The sequence below is a fragment of the Aethina tumida genome, chromosome 6 (assembly GCF_024364675.1).
Source record: "Aethina tumida isolate Nest 87 chromosome 6, icAetTumi1.1, whole genome shotgun sequence".
Lineage (NCBI taxonomy): Eukaryota > Metazoa > Arthropoda > Insecta > Coleoptera > Nitidulidae > Aethina > Aethina tumida.
The window spans coordinates 11801529-11825236 of NC_065440.1; the positions used below are offsets into that span (position 1 = coordinate 11801529).

The 23708-nt window shown below is 35.0% G+C and overlaps 8 protein-coding genes across 11 annotated transcripts; 3 read left to right on the forward strand and 5 right to left on the reverse strand.

Moving 5' to 3' along the window:
• Window positions 1-938: 938 nt before the first annotated feature.
• Window positions 939-4148, reverse strand: LOC109602749 (serine/arginine-rich splicing factor 1B). 4 transcript variants are annotated; one of them, XR_002191767.2, is made up of 5 exons: window positions 3895-4147; window positions 3220-3401; window positions 2991-3163; window positions 1734-2931; window positions 939-1259 (listed from the first exon to the last, which is right to left on the reverse strand). XR_002191767.2 is itself a non-coding variant. In XM_049968790.1 (5 exons), exons 1-4 carry the CDS (start codon window positions 4059-4061, stop codon window positions 2773-2775), a joined length of 681 nt encoding a protein of 226 aa, XP_049824747.1. In that variant the 5' UTR covers window positions 4062-4148; the 3' UTR covers window positions 939-1259; window positions 2751-2772. The 4 variants fall into 4 exon arrangements, 3 of the variants coding, with proteins under 3 accessions (XP_049824747.1, XP_049824746.1, XP_019874741.1); XM_049968790.1 differs by having other exon boundaries at window positions 2751-2931; window positions 3895-4148; XM_049968789.1 differs by having other exon boundaries at window positions 939-2208; window positions 2751-2931; window positions 3895-4148.
• Window positions 4149-4610: 462 nt separating this feature from the next.
• On the forward strand, window positions 4611-5606 carry LOC109602750 (vacuolar protein sorting-associated protein 29). The gene is made up of 3 exons (XM_020019183.2): window positions 4611-4793; window positions 4857-5284; window positions 5337-5606. The coding sequence occupies exons 1-3, from the start codon at window positions 4791-4793 to the stop codon at window positions 5452-5454; spliced, it is 549 nt and encodes a 182-aa protein (XP_019874742.1). The 5' UTR covers window positions 4611-4790; the 3' UTR covers window positions 5455-5606.
• A 53-nt stretch (window positions 5607-5659) lies between these two features.
• On the reverse strand, window positions 5660-9034 carry LOC109602751 (merlin). The gene is made up of 9 exons (XM_020019184.2): window positions 8840-9034; window positions 8658-8787; window positions 8398-8606; window positions 8119-8346; window positions 7857-8066; window positions 6991-7227; window positions 6586-6936; window positions 6026-6195; window positions 5660-5971 (listed from the first exon to the last, which is right to left on the reverse strand). The coding sequence occupies exons 1-9, from the start codon at window positions 8939-8941 to the stop codon at window positions 5761-5763; spliced, it is 1848 nt and encodes a 615-aa protein (XP_019874743.1). The 5' UTR covers window positions 8942-9034; the 3' UTR covers window positions 5660-5760.
• A 2-nt stretch (window positions 9035-9036) lies between these two features.
• Window positions 9037-10031, forward strand: LOC109602752 (enhancer of rudimentary homolog). Its single transcript, XM_020019186.2, has 3 exons — window positions 9037-9123; window positions 9193-9346; window positions 9421-10031. The coding sequence occupies exons 2-3, from the start codon at window positions 9344-9346 to the stop codon at window positions 9739-9741; spliced, it is 324 nt and encodes a 107-aa protein (XP_019874745.1). The 5' UTR covers window positions 9037-9123; window positions 9193-9343; the 3' UTR covers window positions 9742-10031.
• Window positions 10032-10375: 344 nt separating this feature from the next.
• On the reverse strand, window positions 10376-11380 carry LOC109602754 (NADH-cytochrome b5 reductase-like). The gene has a single exon (XM_020019188.2). It carries the CDS (start codon window positions 11318-11320, stop codon window positions 10430-10432), a length of 891 nt encoding a protein of 296 aa, XP_019874747.2. The 5' UTR covers window positions 11321-11380; the 3' UTR covers window positions 10376-10429.
• Window positions 11381-11635: 255 nt separating this feature from the next.
• Window positions 11636-13364, forward strand: LOC109602755 (40S ribosomal protein S3a). The gene is made up of 4 exons (XM_020019189.2): window positions 11636-11774; window positions 12136-12359; window positions 12576-12778; window positions 12981-13364. The coding sequence occupies exons 1-4, from the start codon at window positions 11713-11715 to the stop codon at window positions 13290-13292; spliced, it is 801 nt and encodes a 266-aa protein (XP_019874748.1). The 5' UTR covers window positions 11636-11712; the 3' UTR covers window positions 13293-13364.
• A 3814-nt stretch (window positions 13365-17178) lies between these two features.
• Window positions 17179-17793, reverse strand: LOC109602756 (D-dopachrome decarboxylase-A). Its single transcript, XM_020019190.2, has 3 exons — window positions 17618-17793; window positions 17395-17567; window positions 17179-17340 (listed from the first exon to the last, which is right to left on the reverse strand). The coding sequence occupies exons 1-3, from the start codon at window positions 17723-17725 to the stop codon at window positions 17262-17264; spliced, it is 360 nt and encodes a 119-aa protein (XP_019874749.1). The 5' UTR covers window positions 17726-17793; the 3' UTR covers window positions 17179-17261.
• Window positions 17794-18179: 386 nt separating this feature from the next.
• Window positions 18180-22104, reverse strand: LOC109602753 (cytosolic 10-formyltetrahydrofolate dehydrogenase). Its single transcript, XM_020019187.2, has 6 exons — window positions 21978-22104; window positions 21130-21286; window positions 19800-21031; window positions 19210-19741; window positions 18593-19157; window positions 18180-18532 (listed from the first exon to the last, which is right to left on the reverse strand). Exons 1-6 carry the CDS (start codon window positions 21987-21989, stop codon window positions 18277-18279), a joined length of 2754 nt encoding a protein of 917 aa, XP_019874746.2. The 5' UTR covers window positions 21990-22104; the 3' UTR covers window positions 18180-18276.
• Window positions 22105-23708: the final 1604 nt, after the last annotated feature.

Below are 23708 nucleotides of genomic sequence, written 5' to 3' on the forward strand. Positions count from 1 at the left end.
TATCAGTTTTGAAAGTTGTTCAGTTCAATTACTAGTTAAAACCATGATCCAAAAAGCAAATATGTACAGCAGAGCACAAATGAACTCGACATCTTTCTAATCTGACCAAAAATTGTCTAAAAAACTAGGTAATCATAAAACAATTCAAAACAACCGAAACACACAATCATTATATATTCTAAATATGGTTGTTTTGTTTGACATACTATTTAATTCAGTAAAAAGTTAATATTTTTTGTGGATTTTTAGGGAGACAGTGTTGATACGTACTTGAAGGGGCGTGACCCGGATTTCTGGTGCGACTGCGCACGAACAGCTCTGCTTCACCTGTAACTGACTGTAAGTGGGCGTGCCCCATCGAAGAGGCGAGTACCAACCACTGTGTGAACGGCCGCCGGAATACACATACAAGTCAAACAAAAATTAAAGGTACAACAAATACTACATAGTAAATAAATTACCAGGCAGGAAAATTGCCTAATTGAAATATCAATAAAAACAATATACAATTCATCAAAAAAAATGTTCAAAGTTGCACTGATAATGAATATTATTAAATAATCAAATATTTATTGAATAATATTTTTATAATTATTACATCATTTTTATGTTTCATTTATGATTAACAAAGAGGGAACAGGTCAACTTTAAATATAATTTTTTATCAGTTATTACATAAACATTATTAATAATCGAAGTTAGTTTTGTTCAAAAATTATTTTTATTCATTATTATTGTAAATTTATAAAGAGACTAATATTAATGTTTTTCAAAAATTCTTTACAGTTTTCAATATTTAATATTCAGCATTAAACTCTTAATGAAGGTGTTTTGTTTGTCTTATAACGACGGAAATTTTATTAAGGTATATTATAAAAATTGTGACTTATTGTATTAATAGCTGCTACAAAAAAGAGGTAATAAATAAATAAGACATATTATTCAATTGGTAGAACTTTATTGAAGAAAACTGCATACCTAAATAAGGAACTAGTCTAAACAACGCAGAACTTACCAACCAGCACGTGTCAAATTTCCCAAGAAAATTCAACAACCGCAAAACCGTGGTAAGTTCTGCGTTTTAAGGAGGAAAACAAATACCTGGACTCCCGAATCCCGAAACATCCGCGTCCTAACAGAGAGAGATCCTACCAACTACGAAAATCCTACAGTCAATAATAATCCTTCAAGAAGTGTCCCACGGAGAAACAACACACAAATTTTCAATGCTCGTCTCCAAATCCATGGAGAGAAAAGACCTACATTAAAATATACGGTTTTGTAGAACATTTTGTGTGGTTTTGCGGAGGATTTATTTTTATTTTTCATTAATCGTTTTGATTCAAAGACGGGGCTTAAGACAAAAATATGTATTCGTGAAAAACATCGTGTTGAAATGAGTTTGATGCATGCAGTTTTTAGGTTTTCGTTGAATACTAATTTCATCGTTAAACCAGTTTTTAATCAAATGCCATTTGTTTTTAAAAAGAGGGTGGAAAGGAAAGAGATGATTTTGCAGTTAATTAAAATGAAAAAAAAAAAACACTTAGGTTATATACAAGATACTGCAAAGCTTAAAAAATTAAATAAAACCACAACAGTTTCAACAACTTGTACTCAATAATAATTCAGATCAGATAAGTGAGGGGTGAAACTGTTATGCCTTTATAAAATTGAGTAAATCGTAAAATAAAAAACAACCAAAAAATGCATATTAAATGCGGGGTATTTACCGAAATGGGATCCTAGCCATCCGAAATCCTTAAACAACTTATTACAATCCTAATCCAACAAGTGAAAGCGACGGAGGATCCTATAATTTCCTGAAATCCTTCCGTCCGAGTGTACTCTGCGTTTTACAATCCGGTTCCGGTCAAATGATTTTTCGAAAAAATGCTGGACATTGACTGAAACAACGTTTTGACCAATGTCCAGCATTTTTAGTCCGATCCTAAAATCCTGTTCCGGTTTTATATTTTTCCTCGACTTTTAAATTTGTATCCCCTTTTTTACTTATTAGTAAACGTTACTTAGTGTTTTTTTAGAATGAAAATCCTCCTGACTGCAAAAAATCGCTCTTTACACACCGAGTCCTCTAAAATCCTCTCTCTCTCTAGCATTCTTTCTATCCGGTTGCATCCTTCCACAGGTTTTGACAAAGTGTTTTTATTTTTTAGTTAGGTAAAAACCATTTGTTTACTTTAATCTCTATTTATTCCAGACAATGTATTCATTTATCCAACGACGGTTCAATAATAGAACAAAAAAGAAACAAAATACAATTAGTCTCTTACACATACACGTAAATACATAATTCTATATAGATTTATTTATATATTTAGTAAATAGCTGTTCTTGTTGCCTTTTTCAATAAATTTATAATGTTACACATACAAGTCAAACAAAAAAATTAAAGGTACAAATGCTACATTATAAATAAGTCATCAGTGGTGGAAAGTTGTCCAGTTCAATTACTAGTAAAAACCGCGATCCAAAAACAAATATGTACAGCAGAGCACAACTGAACTCGACATCTTTCTAGTCTGAATAAAAATTGCTAAAAAAACTGGGGAATCATAAACAATTCAAAACAACCGAATCACACAATCATTATATTCCAAATATGGTTGTTTCGTTTACTTTTAAAAACTAAAACCATAATATTTAATTCAATAAAAAGTTGGCTTGGCCTGTCTGTCGTATTAATTTTTTTTTTTTGTGGATTTTGGGGAGATAGTGTGGATACGTACTTAAACGTGCGTGACCCCGGTTTTAGGTGCGACTGCGACTGCGCGAATAGCTCCGCTTCACCGGACTGTAAGTGGGCGAGCCCCTTCGGCGCGGCGAGTACGAACGACTGCGTGAGCGGCCGCCCGAACGACGGTCGCTGCCGCCCCTATCCTCCTTCACCCTAATATAGGAGACTTCACCCTGTAGATTAAATTCGAACGATTAGTTAATACACACGAAACAACCTGACGGGAGTTTACCTCGTGCGACCTGAACCGTGAGTCGTCCAATTTTTTGATGGCATACTTCATGTCCTCGTAACGCAAGAACTCCACGACACCCGAGCCGTCTTTGAAGGCGTCGGCGAAGCACACGTCGCCCGCCTCACGCATGTGGTCCTTCAGGTCCTGCCACGAGCCCGAGGGTGGCAAACCTACAACAAACGCCGGGCTAACAACAACGTACCTTGTTTAGTTAAGTGTATTGTACCTGTGACGAGGACGCGGAACTGTGAACGACGTGCTGGGGGGCCTCGGGAGCTGCGACCTCGGTCGCCACCTCCACGTCCACCCCGGAAGCCACCGTGGCCACCTCCTCGGGGGAACTCAACTCGCAACCGGTAGCCGTCGTAGTCGTAGCCGTCTCTGGCGTGCACGGCATCGTCTGCGTCCCTAAAATATTATTAAGTAATTAGCTACAGTTTAATGTGTTATTAATGTTCTGAGACATGACCAAAGTAAACATACCCCCCAAAAATGTGCGTATAAACTGCTGTAACTTTAGTTTAATGTTAATATAACGCAATTACTTATTAAAACATTAAAAAATTAAGTGGTTAATAAAATTTTGACACATGACTCACCAACCTGCATACACTGTTGCCTAATTAATTATGTAAACAAAAAACAACGTGCAAGTACGGTTATCGCAGGTTCCCCACCTGGTTTATTTACCTCGCAATTGTAAATTAACCCAGATTATTTTTTATCAACGCAATAAATCTCGAACAACAATAAAAAGTACACGGAACGCCAACAGCAAGACTAGGTGGCAACGTTGCTCAGGTTAAAAAACTCCTCGTAAACAACGGATGCGGATGTTTGCCCGACAATCGACCGCGATCCGTTCAATTAAGCCGCACGTCCGTGGGCCCGCACTATTTACCTCGGATCCTCGAACTCGACGAACGCGAAAGGTGGACCGCGTCTGTTCTTCAGATCGACGAACGTCACCTTGCCGAACTTGTAGAACAGATCCTGGATGTCTTTCGTGCGTATGTCGGGCGGCAGATTGCCCACGTAGATCCTGCAATCGTTGCGGCTGCTGGACATGTTCGATGCGCTGGAGCTACGGTCGCCGAAAAATGAAAACAAACTGCACCGATGCCGGAACGCCAAATAAAATGGCGCATGCGACGGCGCCACCTAGATCAGCGACGCGCGGTGCCGCCATCTGGCGGTCACGTCTTCAAACGGTTGCAGATTTTGGAAGAATTACTTAATTTTATTTGTTGCTAGTCGGTTTTTGTTGTTAATTGAAAACTTACAAGTACGCAGTGAATTTTATTGTTTTAAATTGAGTTGCACAAATACTGTGACGTATTTGCTCCCCGTCCCCATGATAGGAGTCCTCTCTAATGATTACAGATTTCTACTCAATCAATCAATTTTTTAAAATTACTAAATTTTTGATATAAATTAATATATAACTCTATTTTATAATTAAATAAACGTTACTTTAAGTGCAGTTAATACTCATTTCAAGGTAAATCAGTAAAAACCAATTGTTGTTGACATTTTGACTCTTTAAAGTTAGGTAAAAATTAATAACAAAAAATTAATAATCATAAATTTTAATTGAATTACCTTCCATTGCCCATAACGCCTGTTTTAATGACATTAAATTAACAAATTAACGTTGAAAACAATACGCGGCGACAGTCATAAATTTTGACAGACCACCTGAAATGTCACCGTCATAAATAAATCGTAAAAAAACGCCTCTGTTTATAAATTTCCGGCAACAATTACAAACCACCCGGACAAAAACGCCTCAACACCATGGTAAAAACGAATCGGGAACAACAAAAACAACAACTCACCCACCTGACCCGTTTGTTTTTTTAGCTGGTATTAGTGTTAGGAGACCTCCACATTCCGTACCGATGCAGCAGTCTGCCGGCCAAGTTCAAAAAGCTCCTGGTGCCCGGACGCATCCAGCACATACTGTGCACCGGCAACCTGTGCACCAAAGAGTCGTACGACTACTTGAAAACGTTGGCGAGCGACGTCCATGTAGTGAGGGGCGACTTCGATGACAATTCCAACTATCCGGAACAGAAGGTGGTGACGGTGGGACAGTTCCGCATCGGGCTGTCGCACGGGCACCAGGTGGTGCCGTGGGGCGATCCCGAGTCGCTGGCGTTAATACAGCGACAGCTGGACGTCGATATTTTGATATCGGGACACACGCATAAGTTCGAGGCGTACGAACACGAGAACAAGTTCTACATTAATCCCGGCTCCGCCACAGGATCGTATAATGCTCTGGATACGTATGTTTACATTAAAATTAATTGGGTTTGGGTTTTATGTTTGTTGTTTCAGGTCAATCACTCCCTCCTTCGTGTTGATGGATATTCAAAACACTACAGTAGTAACATATGTGTACCAATTAGTGGGTGATGAAGTGAAAGTGGAAAGAATAGAGTACAAGAAGAATTGAATAAAATTATTCCTTTTTTACATTATTATTGTTGGAAATGTGCATTTATACAGTTAATCTAATTGTAATCTCGAAAACAAAAGTCTAAGTGCATATAACGAGTTACTGGACAAAATTGTACTATATATTTAAGAATAAATATGTTTATTGTATTATTTATTATGCAAATTCAACAATTTGCCAAAACAAAATAAAACCAACCATAAAAATACTTAAAAATAGTTTACTACTTAATAATAATAACATTTGTCATGATGTAAAATATCTGATAAATTCCAACTGTAAAATAAAACGGATTAGCATAGATCATAACTCTTCAAAAAAGGCAACACGTGACTTGGTCGAGCCGGATTTGCTTTTTTTTAACGTCGAATATTTGTTTTCGCCCAGCTTCACCTGCTCCTCGTGCAGGTGATCGAAATCTGTCTGTTTATCACCTACTTTCAGCACCTCAATTTCCGACCGTAACTCCCTCAATTGGTTTTGAAGGTGTTTCGACTTCTCCAGATATTCCACCCTACAATTAACAACGAAAATGTACTAAAAATTGAAATAATTAGTTAAATTTTACCGTTCTTTTTCTATTTCCAAAGATAGTTGGTCGGCATCGCCGTGTGCGATTAGATCGTAGGAATTCATGTTCAGGTTCAAGTCCGGAGATGTGTTGACGTCCATGTCCAGCATGTTCAGTTCTGGGGCAAGAGTGGGACTCAGTGGAGCGCTGTACAACGTAGGGACGCTCTGAAACAACATCTTCTTGAAAACATTGGTAAAAGTTGCGGAAATCAACTACTACGCTAGAAAAATAGCTAAATAAAGTTGGAATTTTGCCTTAAAAAGTCGATAAAAGCTTAGAAAATTAAAGGAATCAAAGTTATACACAGTAAAATAAAACTGACACTCTTAACTCTTTCTAAAAAATCAGTAAAAGCTTCAAAACTAAACGATTTCAGGGCCAAAACAGTTTAATAAAGTGGGACTTTTCATTAAAAAGTCGACAGAAACTTAGGAAATCAACGTATTCAAAGCTATAAACAGTAAAATAAAACAGACACTCTTAATTCTTTGTAAAAATCAATAAAAGCTTCGGAAATCAATGATAAAATTTATTTAAAAAGTTAATTAACTCACGGAAAGAGGACTGGTGACGGAGGAAGCTGTGTACGTGGACCTGCTGAGGAAATCCAGCAGCTTCTCCTTCGCCTGCTTTTCCGCCGCCCTGGCCTTCAACAGTTCGTCTTTCAGTTTGTCCGCTTCCGCTGCCCGCCTTTCGCTTTCCTCAACCAGCCTAGCAGTTAGCATTTCAGCCTCCCTGGTCTTACGCTCCAACGTCACCTTCTCTTCGTCCTTCCGCATGGCCGTCAGTCGCAACCGTTTAATCTCCTGCTCCGCCTCCGACGCCTTCTGACTCAACAGTATCGCCTCCTCTTCGGCCACGCGACTCTTTTCCGCCAGCAAATCGGCACTTTCTTCGGATCTTCTCTGTAAATCGAACTAAATGTGACAAAGGCGGACAAATTGTTGGGTATCACTTACGAGTGCCTCGTTGGCCAATCGTATTTCCTCCTGATATTGTATGAGTCGTTGTTCCATGTTGGCACGTTCACGTTCCGCCTCCTCGCGAAGCTGCTTCTCCCTCGCCAGCCTGTTCCGTTGCACCTGCCTCCTCTGCTTCTCCTCCTTGGCGGCCGCCTTCATCTGTTGCAGCTCCATGGAGTCCGGTTTTCTCCGTCTCATAAACAAGTCGTGGTTTCCCATGCACAGGTCCAGTATCTAAGCAACAACAGAAACAATGACGATCAGCCAAAACATCAAAGTCAAACCGATTCATAAATCAAGCGAAAAAGTAAAGATGAGGGAGCACTGCAGAGGTCACAGTAGGAAGCGCCGTCGCAGCGTTAAGTCGAGGCGTCGCACGTCCAAGCGCAAGGCACCGAAGCGGCGCCGAGCCGCCGCCGTTGCCCCGGTCGTCATCGACAGCCGCATATCGCAGCCGAAACGGACGGAAAACCAGGAGCGCAAGCTCGTGATGCCCTTCGTAAAGTACCTAGAGAAGTTCAAGGCGGAGCACCCGACGTGGCCGAAGGAACGGGTGGTCAGGGAAGGCGCTAGGATGTGGAAACGGATGGCGAGGAAGTTTTTCAAGATACGACCCGACAACAAGCAATGAGAGAAGGAATGTTTGGTGACGGAACTGTGTAGTGCTTTTTCAGTTTAAATTACAAGTGATTTCGATCTAAAAGATTAAAATTTATCGCATTTAAATTATCCGATTTCAATTTAAAAGATTAAAATCTTGTTTGTAACTGTATTTTGAACATAAATAAATTATTAATGGAACTTTGACAACATTGTTTTGTGTTTAATTATAATAATCTAATGGATTTCTCTCCAAATCTTACCAGTTTGTTCATGCGAACTTTTTGGCTAAAGAACACCAAATTCGCCGAGTTTTTCTCGACCGTTTTGATCACAAACTTCTTATCATCAAAGCTAATATGTCTAATTTCAGACCATGTGAAAGTCGTTTTGGGTTGTAACTTGTTTTCCTTTTCATAAGTCGTGAGACCTACAGAAGTAACGCCCAACCACAATTCAGTCTCTTTTTTATTCTAAAACAATTGATAATCAGTAAAAAACACATTTGGTGAATATATTACATACTAAAATAGGAAAGTAATTTACACCATACATGTCCAAATCTTGGGCAATTTTAAGGTATTCCATCTCAGCTTCATCTCTTGACATGCCTCGATGGTCTGCATACCACACTCTAATCCTCTCCTCCCACATTTCCAAAGTCATTTGGTATTGATCAATAACTCTCTGTGGCAGTAAGTCTTCACTCGCCAACATGCCAGGTTTATAAGTATCCTCATCAAAGTCCCCAAACTAAAATTGAAACCTTTAGTGTCCTAAATAAATGTTAGTTGTAATGCTTACTTTAGCTTGAACAGCGTAGCTGGCCAGTAATACTGAAGCCTCAGGAGGACAGTAAACATCCATGGATAAAATGGCCTGTTTCACCTGCAGGAAGAACAAATGTTGTGTCACCTCTTGCACCAGCTCCTCCGCCACCTCCTCTGGATAGAACTTAGCGAGAAACATGAATGAGGCAGTGGTGTGATTCTTCTGTATACTTTGGTCTTGCACTAAAACATTAAATCAGTCATTCATACACAGTTGTTTATAAATTGTAGTACCTTTTTTGTCCAATTTGAGCCAGGAAATGAAACCCTTGGAGTCCTCGAACTGCAACCCAAAGTACCATGTCTCCCTCAGCCCGATGGTCCGACACACCAGTTCGAACAAATCCCTGCCAGTCGCCCTCAGCTGCAACAAATTGTTTAACAATGACTCACGTACATAAACAACAATGTTGTACCTCCAAATTAAACTCCAGCTCCGCATCCAGCGTGCACACTTTGACTGGGAAGCTCTTCCCGGACTTTTTCCTCCTGAACGGCGGCATTTTTTGACGCATCATACAAAAAAACAATCGTCGAAATCCATTTTATTGTTTTGTATCAATCAGTTTTACTGTCAGATTTGACGTTTGTTACATTTATTATGAAACCACGTTCGCCAACTCTGCGCTGTCGTAATTGTTGATTTTTTAATAAATCATTTCTGTCATCGGTACTACGAATTGTTTGTGCCTCACCAGTTGTAAGTTAAGTTAATAAGTGATTAATATCCAACTGTGCCTTAATTGAACCTGATTTTTTATTTTTTTAGTGTTATAAAACCGCAACCAACGTTGCACGTGATAGCCGAGATACAATTGGCGAAACTGCAAGAGATAACCTCAATCGCCGCAGGTACAACGTAGAAAAACAGTAAATATAAACAACATTTGGGCGTGTTTTCCACCCTCGCGTCGTCCAAAATGGTAAGTTTCACCCTTAAACAGACCGGCCGAATTAAAATGCCAACTCCATCCACTAATCGCACTCAATTTGTCAGGCTCACACGATTCTCCTGGTGCAACCGGGGGCTAACCCCGAGACCCGCACCTACAGCGACTACGAATCGGTGAACGAGTGCATGGAGGGCGTGTGCCGCATCTACGAGGAACACCTGAAACGTCGCAACCCCAACACGCCCACCATCACCTACGACATCACCCAGCTGTTCGATTTCGTTGATCAGTTGAGCGATCTGAGCTGTCTCGTTTACCAGAAGTCGACGAACACTTACGCACCGTACAACAAGGACTGGATCAAGGAGAAGATCTACATACTGCTGAGGCAGGCTGCTGGGCATGCAGAAATGAATAGTTTTTAACGAATGGACAAATGTTTTTTTTTATTATTTTTTATTGTATTATTAAGATAGGCTCGGACCCTGACAAATAAATTTTGTTTTAGTTAAAAGTGACTGTATTTATTTTTGAAATGTTTGATGGATCTTTTATCACAGTATTTTACAATTAAGGTTTAGGTTTAAGGAGTTTTGTGATTCACTGCCTCAAATACCATAAAACTTTCACCATTTGTTATGAAATAACTGCAATAATCCGTATAATTGCACAATGAATATTTTTGGAAGTTGCTAATAAAGATATTTAAGCATAATTGTTTTTAATTTAAGTGTCTTTACAATGTTATCAGTTTAATGGACAAATAATCTCTACAATTGTATTTAAAGTATTAATTCTGCGTTTATTTTCATCAAATCATCCTTAATCTCAAATGAAAACTTCTCTGTAGCAAATTAAAATTTGTAAAACTAAATATTCCATCAAATGTTTCCTGATGAATTTTTCTTTATATACAATTTTGTTGTATTTAAGATTAAAATTGTCTAAGCTACTTAAGAAAACCATAGTTTTAAGAGTCTTAATAATGTTATCAGCTTAAATAAACTTAAATAAGATACAAATTTTCAAATATGGACGATTATTTACATTAATTAATCATTATTCAATCATATAAAACATCTTTTATTTACTAACAAATACATTTGTACTATTTTAGAATACAACAACATTTAATTCTGAGTGTATTTTCAATAAATCACTCTTAATCTTAAGTGAAAATTCTTCACTGCCGCAAATTAAAACTTGTAAAGCTTCTGTAGTGTTTTTATCTAAGTATTCCATCAAATGCTTCTCACTCAATTTTTCTTTATGTACAGTTTCATTGTATTTACAATTAAAATTATCTAAGCTACTTAAGAAAACCTCATAAGTAAAATTCCAAAACGTCGAAAACTTGTACAATTCGTCCCTTAAGAGTATTTCATCACAGCTTCGACAACAAAAGAACAGTTTTAAAAAACTAACACAGTCTTCGTTGTTCAATATATTTTGTATAATGCTATAGAAAGGTGCAATTCCCGTGCCTTGTGCAATAAACAAGATATTTTTGTACATGTAACTTAAACGAAAATCACCATATGGACCCCTCCATAAGGTACAATCATTCAGCTTTAATTTCCTGAAGTAATTAGACATTTCCCCATTTCGGTACAACTTAATCAACACCACAAATTGTTCCGCACCCAAATCAGAGGGTTTCAAAGGTGTGTAAGCCTTAGAAAACTCCCCTTCGTGATTTTTAGCCTTGATAAAGAAGTGCTGACCTGCTTCGTACTTAACCACGTAATTTTTGTCCGGATTTTTGTCCTCCCGGTTGAAGTGTACGAAATCGAACGTGTACAAGCGGGTGTTTGCGGTGTACTGAACAATGTTGCTGACTTTGAACACCGAAAACTTTACGGGAGACATGCAAGACGTTCCGTTGGGTTTGATTTGTGATTGTTCGTTGTATTTACGTAACTGTTGTTCGTAGACGTCCAGGATGCACGGGTTGCAACCGGAATTGCAACAGTCGTCCGGGTCCGGCGGTTCCGGTGGCTCCATTATTTGAATTTGGCGAAATTGTGTTTTGTGCCATTCGACTGGTTATGTCAAATTGTTAATTTGAAATTAATAGGTTAGCTGAGACCATCAACGTAAATGTTTGTAGACATTCGGGCAAACTGATAAATCTCAATTATTTGATTTATAAAAATTGAATTTAGGTTTAAAAATGTCAAACATTGAGTTTGTAATTCGTTTTTCATTTTATGTACATCCCATAAATAATTTAGAGCAATAGAACCGAATTGACCCTAGTCGTGTTTTAATGTCTATGGTGGGATTCAAATTTGGCGGTGATTGGCAGCACTGTTATCCCCCAGAATTTCCCCAGTCCCGTCAACAACATCCGTCATCTCCTTCCACGGCTCTCTTTTCAGTGTGTTCGATCAACGATGGCTGTTGGGAAAAATAAGGGACTGTCCAAAGGTGGCAAAAAGGGAGTCAAGAAGAAGGTGTAAGTGAAAAATAACTTTCCGTACCGCGACCTTAATTAATTTACGAAGTGTTTTTGCCGTTTTTCACCGCGATTGTTGCAAGATGACCGGGAAAAAAACAGATGTAACATTCGTACGATGTGAGGTTAGTGCATGTTTGCGTTGACTTTCACCTATTTTAAACGTCGAATTCGTGAGTGAAAAACGTGCACAATCCTTCGATTTACCATGATGAGACACTCAGCTCGCTTTGATACAAACATGAAGAAAATCTTCTGTTCCCTAACGACGCAAACTTTTATAAAACCTCTGAACTTTATAACTGTTCCAACCATTTTTGGCGATCCGGGGGCAACAAATTAATTGTGTTTTATTTTTTAGCGTTGATCCCTTCACCCGCAAAGACTGGTACGATGTGAAGGCTCCCTCAATGTTCGCCACCAGGCAGGTGGGAAAGACCCTCGTCAACCGTACCCAGGGTACCAAAATCGCCTCTGAAGGCCTCAAATACAGAGTATTTGAAGTGTCTCTGGCTGATTTGCAGAGCGACAAGGACGCCGAAAGGTCCTTCAGGAAGTTCAGGCTCATCGCTGAAGATGTTCAAGGTGTGTAACTGCTTTTAATCGACTTCCAAAGTATATACTGTTGCTTAAATGATGAGACACTCAGCTCGCATTGATACATACATGATGAAAACCTCATGTTCCCTAACGACGCAAAAAATATTAATAAATCTGAACAGCAAACAGTCTACAACTTCAGTTTACAACGTTCTTACAGTGATTGTTCCTTAGTGTAACATAATTTGTTGTTGTTTATAGGCAGAAATGTCCTGACCAACTTCCACGGCATGGATCTGACTACCGACAAACTCAGATCTATGGTCAAGAAATGGCAGACCTTGATTGAAGCTTCTGCTGACGTCAAGACCTCTGACGGTTATTTGTTGAGGGTTTTCTGCATTGGTTTCACCAACAAGGACCAATTGTCGCAGAGGAAGACCTGCTATGCACAACACACCCAAGTAAGTGTTTAAAAATTAAGTTGTCGAAGTAATAATATGATTTACATGATGAGACACTCAGCTCGCTTTGATACAAACATGAAGATAACCTTCTGTTCCCTAACGACGCAAAATAATATATAAAACTCTGAATCTAACCCAATGTTACTAAGTAATTGATGATTTGATGAGTTTTTAATGGGGAATTTATTATCCGGTTTAGGTCCGTGCTATCCGCAAGAAGATGGTCGAACTGATCACCAGGGACATCGCCGGATCCGACTTGAAAGAGGTGGTGAACAAACTGTTGCCCGACAGTATTGCCAAGGACATCGAGAAGGCGTGCCAGGGCATCTACCCCCTGCACGACGTGTACATTCGCAAAGTGAAGGTACTGAAGAAGCCACGCTTTGAACTCTCCAAGCTGTTGGAGTTGCACGGTGACGGCGGCAAAGGTGGAGACGTGTCCGGAGAGGGCGGTTCCAACGTGGACAAGCCAGAGGGCTACGAACCACCAGTGCAAGAGTCCGTCTGAGTTTTTATAATTAACTGATGATTATATGTAAAAAAATGGAAAAACAATAAATACGTGGTGTATTTATGAACAGATTTTTGTTTTATTTCTAACATTGTGTGAGTTATTATGCAAGTTTTTAAATATTGATAAATTTTTACAACTTAAATGAATAAAATAGAAATGGCAAATTAAAAACCATACGTTATTGGAGTAGAATAAAATTTGTAGTAATTCAGAATATTTTATAAGTAAACTTAAAAATCAGTTAAAATTCCAAATCTTTTAATTGATAGGTTTATAAGAAAAAAACTACCAAATAATGAATTTACGCAAATTAAATTAATAAAATAAAAATGACAAATTTTGTATCAGAAAATATTAGAGTAGAATATAATTTCTAGCCATAGAAACTTATTCTACATTCTATATTAAAGAAAATATTTAATCAGTAAAAAAATGGTTGGTTTATAAGAAAATAATTACCAAACAATGAATTTACATAAATCAAATTAATAAAATAAAAATGACAAATTTAATGTCAGAAATAGAATATAATTTGTACTGATAGAAACTGATTTAAAATATTATAAAAAATATTTAATTAGTGAACAAAAGATTAGTAAGAAATCAGTTAAAATTTCTGATTTTTTATTGGGAGATTTATAAGAAAATAACTACAAAATAATAAATTTACTTAAATTAAATTAATAAAATAAAAATGCCAAATTTTATATCAGAAATTTTTAGAGTAAAATATAATTTCTGCTCATAGAAAATGATTTAAATTATTAAAGAACATATTTAATCAGTAATAAAAATTGGTAGGTTTATATTTATTCCAAGCAATGAATTTACATAAATCAAATTAATAAAATAAAAATGACAAATTTAATGTTAAAAATAGAATATAATTTGTAATAATTTAAAATATTATAAAAAATATTTAATTAGTGAACAAAAGATTAGTAAGAAATCAATTAAAATTTCTGATTTTTTATTGGTAGGTTTATAAGAAACTAACTACAAAATAATGAATTTACTTAAATTAAATTAATAAAATAAAAATGCCAAATTTTATATCAGAAATTTTTAGAGTAAAATATAATTTCTGCTCATAGAAAATGATTTAAATTATTAAAGAAAATATTTAATCAGTAATAAAAATTGGTAGGTTTATAAATAACTTTCAAGCAATGAATTGACATAAATCAAATTAATAAAATAAAAATGACAAATTTAATGTTAAAAATATAATATAATTTGTAATGATAGAAACTGATTTAAAATATTATAAAAAATATTTAATTAGTGAACAAAAGATTAGTAAGAAATCAGTTAAAATTTCTGATTTTTTATTGGGAGATTTATAAGAAAATAACTACAAAATAATAAATTTACTTAAATTAAATTAATAAAATAAAAATGCCAAATTTTATATCAGAAATTTTTAAAGTAGAATATAATTTCTGCTCATAGAAACTGATTTAAATTATTAAAGAAAATATTTAATCAGTAATAAAAATTGGTAGGTTTATAAATAACTTCCAAGCAATCAATTTACATAAATTAATAAAATAAAAATGACAAATTTAATGTGAAAAATAGAATATAATTTGTAATGATAGAAACTGATTTAAAATATTATAAAAAATATTTAATTAGTGAACAAAAGATTAGTAAGAAATCAGTTAAAATTTCTGATTTTTTATTGGGAGATTTATAAGAAAATAACTACAAAATAATAAATTTACTTAAATTAAATTAATAAAATAAAAATGCCAAATTTTATATCAGATATTTTTAGAGTAGAATATAATTTCTGCTCATAGAAAATGATTTAAATTATTAAAGAAAATATTTAATCAGTAATAAAAATTGGTAGGTTTATAATAACTACCAAGCAATGAATTTACATAAGACAAATTAACAAAATAAAAATGACAAATTTAATGTCAGAAACAGAATATAATTTGTAATGATAGAAACTGATTTAAAATATTATAAAAAATATTTAATTAGTGAACAAAAGATTAGTAAGAAATCAGTTAAAATTTCTGATATTTTATTGGTAGGTTTATAAGAAAATAACTACAAAATAATGAATTTACTTAAATTAAATTAATAAAATAAAAATGCCAAATTTTATATCAGAAATTTTTAGAGTAAAATATAATTTCTGCTCATAGAAAATGATTTAAATTATTAAAGAAAATATTTAATCAGTAATAAAAATTGGTAGGTTTATAATAACTACCAAGCAATGAATTTACATAAGACAAATTAACAAAATAAAAATGACAAATTTAATGTCAGAAACAGAATATAATTTGTAATGATAGAAACTGATTTAAAATATTATAAAAAATATTTAATTAGTGAACAAAAGATTAGTAAGAAATCAGTTAAAATTTCTGATATTTTATTGGTAGGTTTATAAGAAAATAACTACAAAATAATGAATTTACTTAAATTAAATTAATAAAATAAAAATGCCAAATTTTATATCAGATATTTTTAGAGTAGAATATAATTTCTGCTCATAGAAACTGATTTAAATTATTAAAGAAAATATTTAATCAGTAATAAAAATTGGTAGGTTTATAAATAACTTCCAAGCAATCAATTTACATAAATTAATAAAATAAAAATGACAAATTTAATGTGAAAAATAGAATATAATTTGTAATGATAGAAACTGATTTAAAATATTATAAAAAATATTTAATTAGTGAACAAAAGATTAGTAAGAAATCAGTTAAAATTTCTGATTTTTTATTGGGAGATTTATAAGAAAATAACTACAAAATAATAAATTTACTTAAATTAAATTAATAAAATAAAAATGCCAAATTTTATATCAGAAATTTTTAGAGTAGAATATAATTTCTGCTCATAGAAACTGATTTAAATTATTAAAGAAAATATTTAATCAGTAATAAAAATTGGTAGGTTTATAAATAACTTCCAAGCAATGAATTTACATAAGACAAATTAACAAAATAAAAATGACAAATATAATGTCAGAAACAGAATATAATTTGTAATGATAGAAACTGATTTAAAATATTATAAAAAATATTTAATTAGTGAACAAAAGATTAGTAAGAAATCAGTTAAAATTTCTGATTTTTTATTGGGAGATTTATAAGAAAATAACTACAAAATAATAAATTTACTTAAATTAAATTAATAAAATAAAAATGCCAAATTTTATGTCAGATATTTTTAGAGTAGAATATAATTTCTGCTCATAGAAACTGATTTAAATTATTAAAGAAAATATTTAATCAGTAATAAAAATTGGTAAGTTTATAAATAACTTCCAAGCAATGAATTTACATAAGACAAATTAACAAAATAAAAATGACAAATTTAATATCAGAAACTGAATATAATTTGTTATGATAGAAACTGATTTAAAATATTATAAAAAATATTTCATTAGTAAACAAAGAATAGTAAAAAATAAGTTAACATTTCTGATTTTGTTTAGGTGGACTTATAATGAAATAACTACCATACAGTGAATTAACATAAAACAAATTAATAAAATAAAAATGACAAATTTAATGACTAAAATTATTAGAGTAGAATATAATTCGTAAAGATTGAAACTGATTTAAAATATTATTAAAAAATGTCCTAGATTTGAACACATTTTATTCAACTAATTTTTAATTCATCTGTGCTCAATAAATGCCTCAAAAGGACACCTTAGACATTATATTATACCTAGTTTGGAGTTTGTACAATAATGGTAAAATAATTTGAATTAAGGAAATTAATTGGCAAATAACTGAAAACCTTTAAGATACTCAAATTAGAATAAAATAATGTTAACATTATTATAATTAGTGTAATAATATGAACATGCTAATAGGAATAAATATGTTAAAACTGGACAAACAGTCACATATCATTTATTAACAGTTACAATCTAAACATTTAGCACTTATAAAAATAATCTTTAAGAATGTGTAACACCGATCAACCCAGAATATCCTTAAAGGTGGTGCCCTGGAATCCGACGTTTGCTGAGGGCGCATCCATGAAATGAATGTACATCCTAAAAACCAATCGAATAACAAAACAAAATCACCAAAATCACCCAAAACAATACTTGTCGTCAGCAATGCCCAACTCCTTGGTGATAACCTCGAAAATAGCGGCCGAATGTTTCTTGTTCGGTTCGACGCCCAACGCCCCGATGCTCATGAGCGTGGCCTGGGCGCACGGCACCGTGGAGCCGCCCCACGACATGTTCACACCCCCAACAACCGTGGCAACGCAGTACTAAACAACAACAATTACATAATTGTCAACAAACATTAAGGCAAACTTACGCTGACCGGCTTTCCCAAACTTTTCGCCAACACTTGGCACAGTTTCGCCGGCAAGTCTTTCGGAATGTTCGCCTCGGGGACGTTTGTTTCGATTCTCAAGTGCGGCATTTTTTTTGGTCCGTCGTTTTCGTTGTGTTTTGGGGTCGAAAAATGGTTTTAGACTTGTGGGAGATAGTGGGAGTTAGCGGTCAATTTAAACGGTGATAATCGATATCAGTTATGTTAATTTATTTGTTGATATAAGCAAAAACAAACGATAAAAATTATCAATAATCACTTGAATAATTTAAATAAATTACCTCATTAATGTAATTGTGTTAATTTAACAATTTTAATCCTTGTTGTATTGAAAATAAATGAATTAATGATAAATATGTTTGTTTTAAATCGTTAAATTGGCTAATTGGCTAATATTCAACAAATAGTGTTGAATATTTCATAAATATTTATGCATAACACATTAAGTCATTACTTAACATGTAATGTTGGTTGCCTATTGGTGAAATTCAGCATTTTATTTAATTAAATCTTAAAATTTTTCAGAAAAATTAAATCACACAAGTACTTATCCTAGTCCAAATTTATTAAATATAAACTTAAAATAAATCAACATATTAATATAATACACATCAAGACATACACAAATAAAAACCAACAAATTAATACTCAATGGTAACACATTTGGTCTTCAAATATTCATTTAGAGCCTCCTGTCCCAGATCCTTTCCGAAACCGGACTGTTTGAAGCCTCCAAACGGAGCCGCCACATCCGTTTTGTTATAAGTATTGACGAAAACTGAGCCAGCTTCGATTTTTTCGGCGAATTTCAAAGCTTTGGAAATGTCTTTGGTGAAGACCCCAGAAGCAAGACCGTATTCTGTGGCGTTGGCCCGTTTTAAAACGCCGTCAATGTCACTGTAAATAAAACGAATGTGTAAGTAACTCAGTAAAGAAGTGGTTAAAGTGATTACTTACCCGTTGTTGAATCTGCTGATGTTCATGATGGGCCCGAAGGACTCCTCTTTGGCCACGTACATGTGATCTTCCACGTTGCTGAAGATTGTGGGCTCGAAGAAGTAGCCAGGTCTGTCGAGACGTCTTCCGCCACACTCCAGCTTGGCGCCCTCCTTCTTACCGATGTCCACGTAGTTGAGCAGCTTGTTCAGATGGGCCAGATGATTTTGGGGACCGTGGGACGTCGATCTATTTAATGGATCGCCGATGGCGATCTTCCTGGTCTCCTGCACCACCCTCCTGACGAACTCGTCGTGGATCCTGTCTTCGACGAAGATACGACCTGCCGCTATGCAGTTTTCCCCTTTGTTGAAGAAGACACTTTGCATTCCCAGTCTCACAGCTTTATCTAGGTCACAGTCGGAGAATATCACGAGGGGCGACTTGCCACCCAATTCTAGAGAAACCTTCTTTAAGTTTGACTCGGCGCAGCCCTTCATGATGACCTGTCCGATTTCGGTGCTGCCGGTGAAACCCAACTTCCTTACCAGTGGGTGGGTGACAAGGGCATTACCAGTTCCAGAACCTAAACCAAAACAGTTATTGTCTCGCCACATTGTTTAAAGGGACAATCTTACCAGTTCCTGGCAGGACATTGATGACACCTGGAGGAATTCCAGCCTTGACGGCCAGTTCGGCGAACTTCAAGGCGGTCAACGGGCAAACCTGGGCGGGTTTAATCACCACAGTGTTGCCGGCAGCCAAGCAAGCTGCCATCTTCCAACTCAACATCATCAAAGGATAATTCCAGGGTGTGACCAAACCGCAGACACCAATGGGCTCCTTCTTGGTGAAGGTCAAGTTCCTGTTGGGCCTGGCGTGGTTTACCGGTATGGTGGAGCCTTGAATTTTGTCCGCCCAACCTGCGAAGTACCTCCAAGTTTCAATGCTCATTCCTATGTGCGTTTTGAGGGCCAACGTGTAGACGGCCCCTGAGTCGATGGATTCGATGGTTGCCAGCTCTTCTTTGTGCTCTTGCATCAAGTCAGCAAGCTTGAAGAGGAGCTGGCCACGTTCCCTGGCGTTGATTTTGCTCCACTCGCCTGTTTCGAAGGCTCTTTTGGCCGCCTTCACCGCCTTGTCCACGTCGTTTTTGCTTGCGCATTGAACCTGTGATATTTAAAAGGTTAATGGGTGGGTGAATAACGAGATTGAACATTATACTTACGTTACAAATGACTTCTTCATTGGCTGGATTAACTGTGGGGAGGGTTTTGCCGTCTTCAGCATCAACGAACTCGCCGTTGATGAACAACTGACAAGGGAACTTAATCTTCATTTTGTTCACCTCCATTTCTACCGCCCTGTATTCGACCTCCATGCTTCCTGAGCCGCCGCGGCTCTTTTGCACCACATTGAGGCAAAACTCAGAGAACACCGGCGCCATAAACACGTCGTCGTTCTCCAGCTCAGTCTTGAACAGGTCCTTGACTTCCTCAACCAACCTGACCACATCCATCGACCCTGCACCGCACTCAAAGAAGTCAGACTCATCTTCGATTTCTGTGCTGAGGATGTTCTCCCAAATTGCCCTCACGTTTTCAATGAGTTGCTTCTCATCCGGTGTGTACTCGATTGCCACCTGCTTCTGGGCCTGGTCCAGCGTGGCGGCGTTCTTCATCCTACCGCCGATTTTTACTTTGGTCACGTTCACGTATTTGCCGTCCGACCCAGTCAATAGAAGACCGTCTTCGTGAATTAAACCGGGGGTTGCACCTTCTATTTGTATTTCCTGCCCCTCCGGCTTGTCGGACGACCACAGGCTCGAGCCGAAGAGCAGGGCCTCTTGGTACTCGCCGTTCCCCGGCAGTTTTAAGAGGCAAGAAGCCCCCGGCACCGAATCCATTCCGCGGATGAAATTGTGCAGCTCCAAACCCGTTTTGGTCCAGTCAATCTTCTGCAGCTCCGGCTTGTTGAGCATCGGGTCGTACGTGGCCCCCTTTTCGGTTTGCACGATTCGCGGGGCAGAGCCGTCGGCCACCATGTCGACGGCCCGGGCAACCGATGTCACCCCCACGGGGTACAGGAACCTCTTGTACAACGTGTCAACCGTGTCGTCGATGAGTACGTCAGTTTCCTTCTGCAACAAAATCGGGCCGGTGTCCAGGCCGTCGTCGGCCCAGAAGATGCTGAGGCCGGCCCTTTTGTCCCCGCAAATCAGGGTCCAGTTGATGGAGCTGGCACCTCTATGTCGCGGCAAGATGGAGGGATGGTAACAGATGCTCTTGTACCTCGGATGGTTGATCACCTCCATCGGTATGAACTGGGAGCAGTAAGGGAGGACGTTCAGGTCCGCGTTGACGTTGCGGTAAGTGTCTAGGACTTCCGGTATCGGTTTGCCCTGTCTCCTCCATGCTTTGATCTTGAACGTCGGGATGTCGCACTCTTGTGCCGCTTTAGCTGTAAAATTTTGTGTGTCAGGCCACCGGTTCGTGCATTCCACGATAATGGGGGTCGGGATGTTATCGTGACGTTATGCAATGGTTTTGTTGTCTTACCGAGTGGGTCTTCCTTCTTTCCTTTGTCAGCTATGGTGAAGACTCCGACGATTATGTGGCCGTGCTGTTTGAGCAGGTTCATGCAGTCCACGGCGAAGGGACTCTGACCGATGATTGCGATTCTCAGGACTTCTGATTGGTTGTTTGGTGTGTTTTGCTAAAATAACCAAAGTAAATGTTAAAATATATATAAATAAAAGCCAATATTAGTAACAAACTGAAAACAAATAACAGAAGTGAACATAACAATAAAACTTAGTGGAATAAAAATGTTTTAAGAAAGGTTAAATATAGTAATTAAGTAAAATAGTGAAGCAATGAATGATTTAAAAGTATGAAGCTATGTCAAAAGAAAAAAGAGAAGACATAAAGTACATAAAGTTAAGTAAAGTAGTAAAGAAAACAATGATTTAAGTATGAAGTATGAAACTAAGTCAGAAAAAAAGAAGAGAAGAAATAAATATGTACATAATTACAATAAGTTAAATGAGAGTAAATATGAAAGTAAAATTTTGATGTGAAATAGTTGTGTCCAAAACAAATGATTCAAGAGGAAGAAAAGAAAGTAAAAGAGTGGAAAATCAAATTATTTTTTGTATTACTAACGATTAATGAATACAAAAATAAGAAAATCGAGCTAATAAAAAAATTAAATTAATTACAAAAGTAAAAAAAGGAAAAATGAAAATATAAATGACAAAGTGAGATTTTAAACAGAAATAACACATTAGAAAAAAGGTTAATGTTTAAAGAAGGGAAAAATTGAAGAGTTTAAATTATTATACAACAGTAATGGATGAAAAATTGAGTGAGAGTGAACGAAAATATTTAAAAAAAAATTAGCTTACATTTGGTGGCATTGTGACTTTGTATCGATCACTTTTACTGTTCTTGTACAAGTACGAATGTTGCGTTAGATGTGTTCGTTATTGGTATCTAGTGTTGAATGTTCCACCACTTCTTCGACAGCAACTTATATTAGGAACTCTTATCAATTTTTGTTTTCTTCGAAACATAAACAATTTCGATCGTTACACGTTGATATTTTCGTTGCTGTTGTTTGTTTAATAGTTTGTTGAGTTTCAGGAACAATCCGGTTATACATTTTGCATTCTTGACAGAATGTTTGGTTTTTTGTCTGTGGTGGTTAAATTAACAGTAAAATTATGTAATTGTTAATAATTTTTTTATGGTTCTCATTAGGAGACCTTTGCATGTGTGTATAAATAATGCATGTTACATGGTTGCAAAACAGACTGTAATTTCATATGGTAATTTTTATGTTTTGTTTATTAACTTGATACTTTTCATGGAAATGATTTATAAAATAGACTTTGTTGATAAAAATGATATCTATATATAATTTCTTACATGCATAACTATAATTATAATCACTTAGTTAACATACTTGATTTAATTTATTAATGTTCAGTTGTTTAAATATATTTTTATCCAATTTTTGGAATGAATATTTAAATAAAATAATTTATTTATTAATTTGAAATAATTAAGATTAAAAAAAAGGAATTTAGACAAAATTTCAACGTTTAATGACTTTTAAAATTATTATTATATATAAAAACTTTCACAATTGGTTGTTATTTAAAGTCTGCAGATATTAAAATTATTTTAGTAATTATTTTCAGTTTTTGAGTAACTTTTCACACAATTTTTGGAAACCGTTCTATGAATATTTAAATAAAATAATTTATTTATTAATTTGAAATAATTAAGATTAAAAAAAAGGAAATTTACACAAAATTTCAATGTTTTCAATGATAAGTTTAAAGATTTATTTTATTAATTACTTATTTAAAGACTTTTAAAATTATTGTTATATATAAAAACTTTGACAATTTGTTATTATTTAAAGTCTGTAGATATCAAAATTATTTTAGTAATTACTTTCAGTTTTTTAAGTAACTTTTCACCCAATTTTTGCAAACCATTCCATGAATATTTAAATAAAACAATTTATTTATTAATTTGAAATAATTGAGATTAAAAAAAAAAGGGAATTTACCAAAAATATCAATGTTTTCAATGATAAGTTTAAATATTTATTTTATTAATTACTTATTAATGACTTTTAAAATTATTATTATATATAAAAACTTTGACAATTTGTTATTATTTATAGTCTGTAGATATTAAAATTATTTTAGTGATTATTTTCAGTTTGTTTAAGTAACTTTTCACCCAATTTTTGGAAATCATTCTATGAATATTTAAATAAAACAATTTATCTATTAATTTGAAATAATTAAGATTAAAAAAACAGGAATTTCAACAAAATTTCAATATTTTCAATGATAAGTTTAAAGATTTATTTTATTAGTTACTTATTTAATGACTTTTAAAATTATTATTATGTATAAAAACTTACTAAAATTATTTTAGTAATTATTTTAAGTTTCTTAAATAATTTTTTACCAAATTTTTGGAAACCATTCAATGAATATTTAAATAAAATAATTTATTTAATAATATGAAATAATTAAGATTAAAAAAAACAGGAATTTCAACAAAATTTCAATATTTTCAATGATAAGTTTATAGATTCATTTTATTAGTTACTT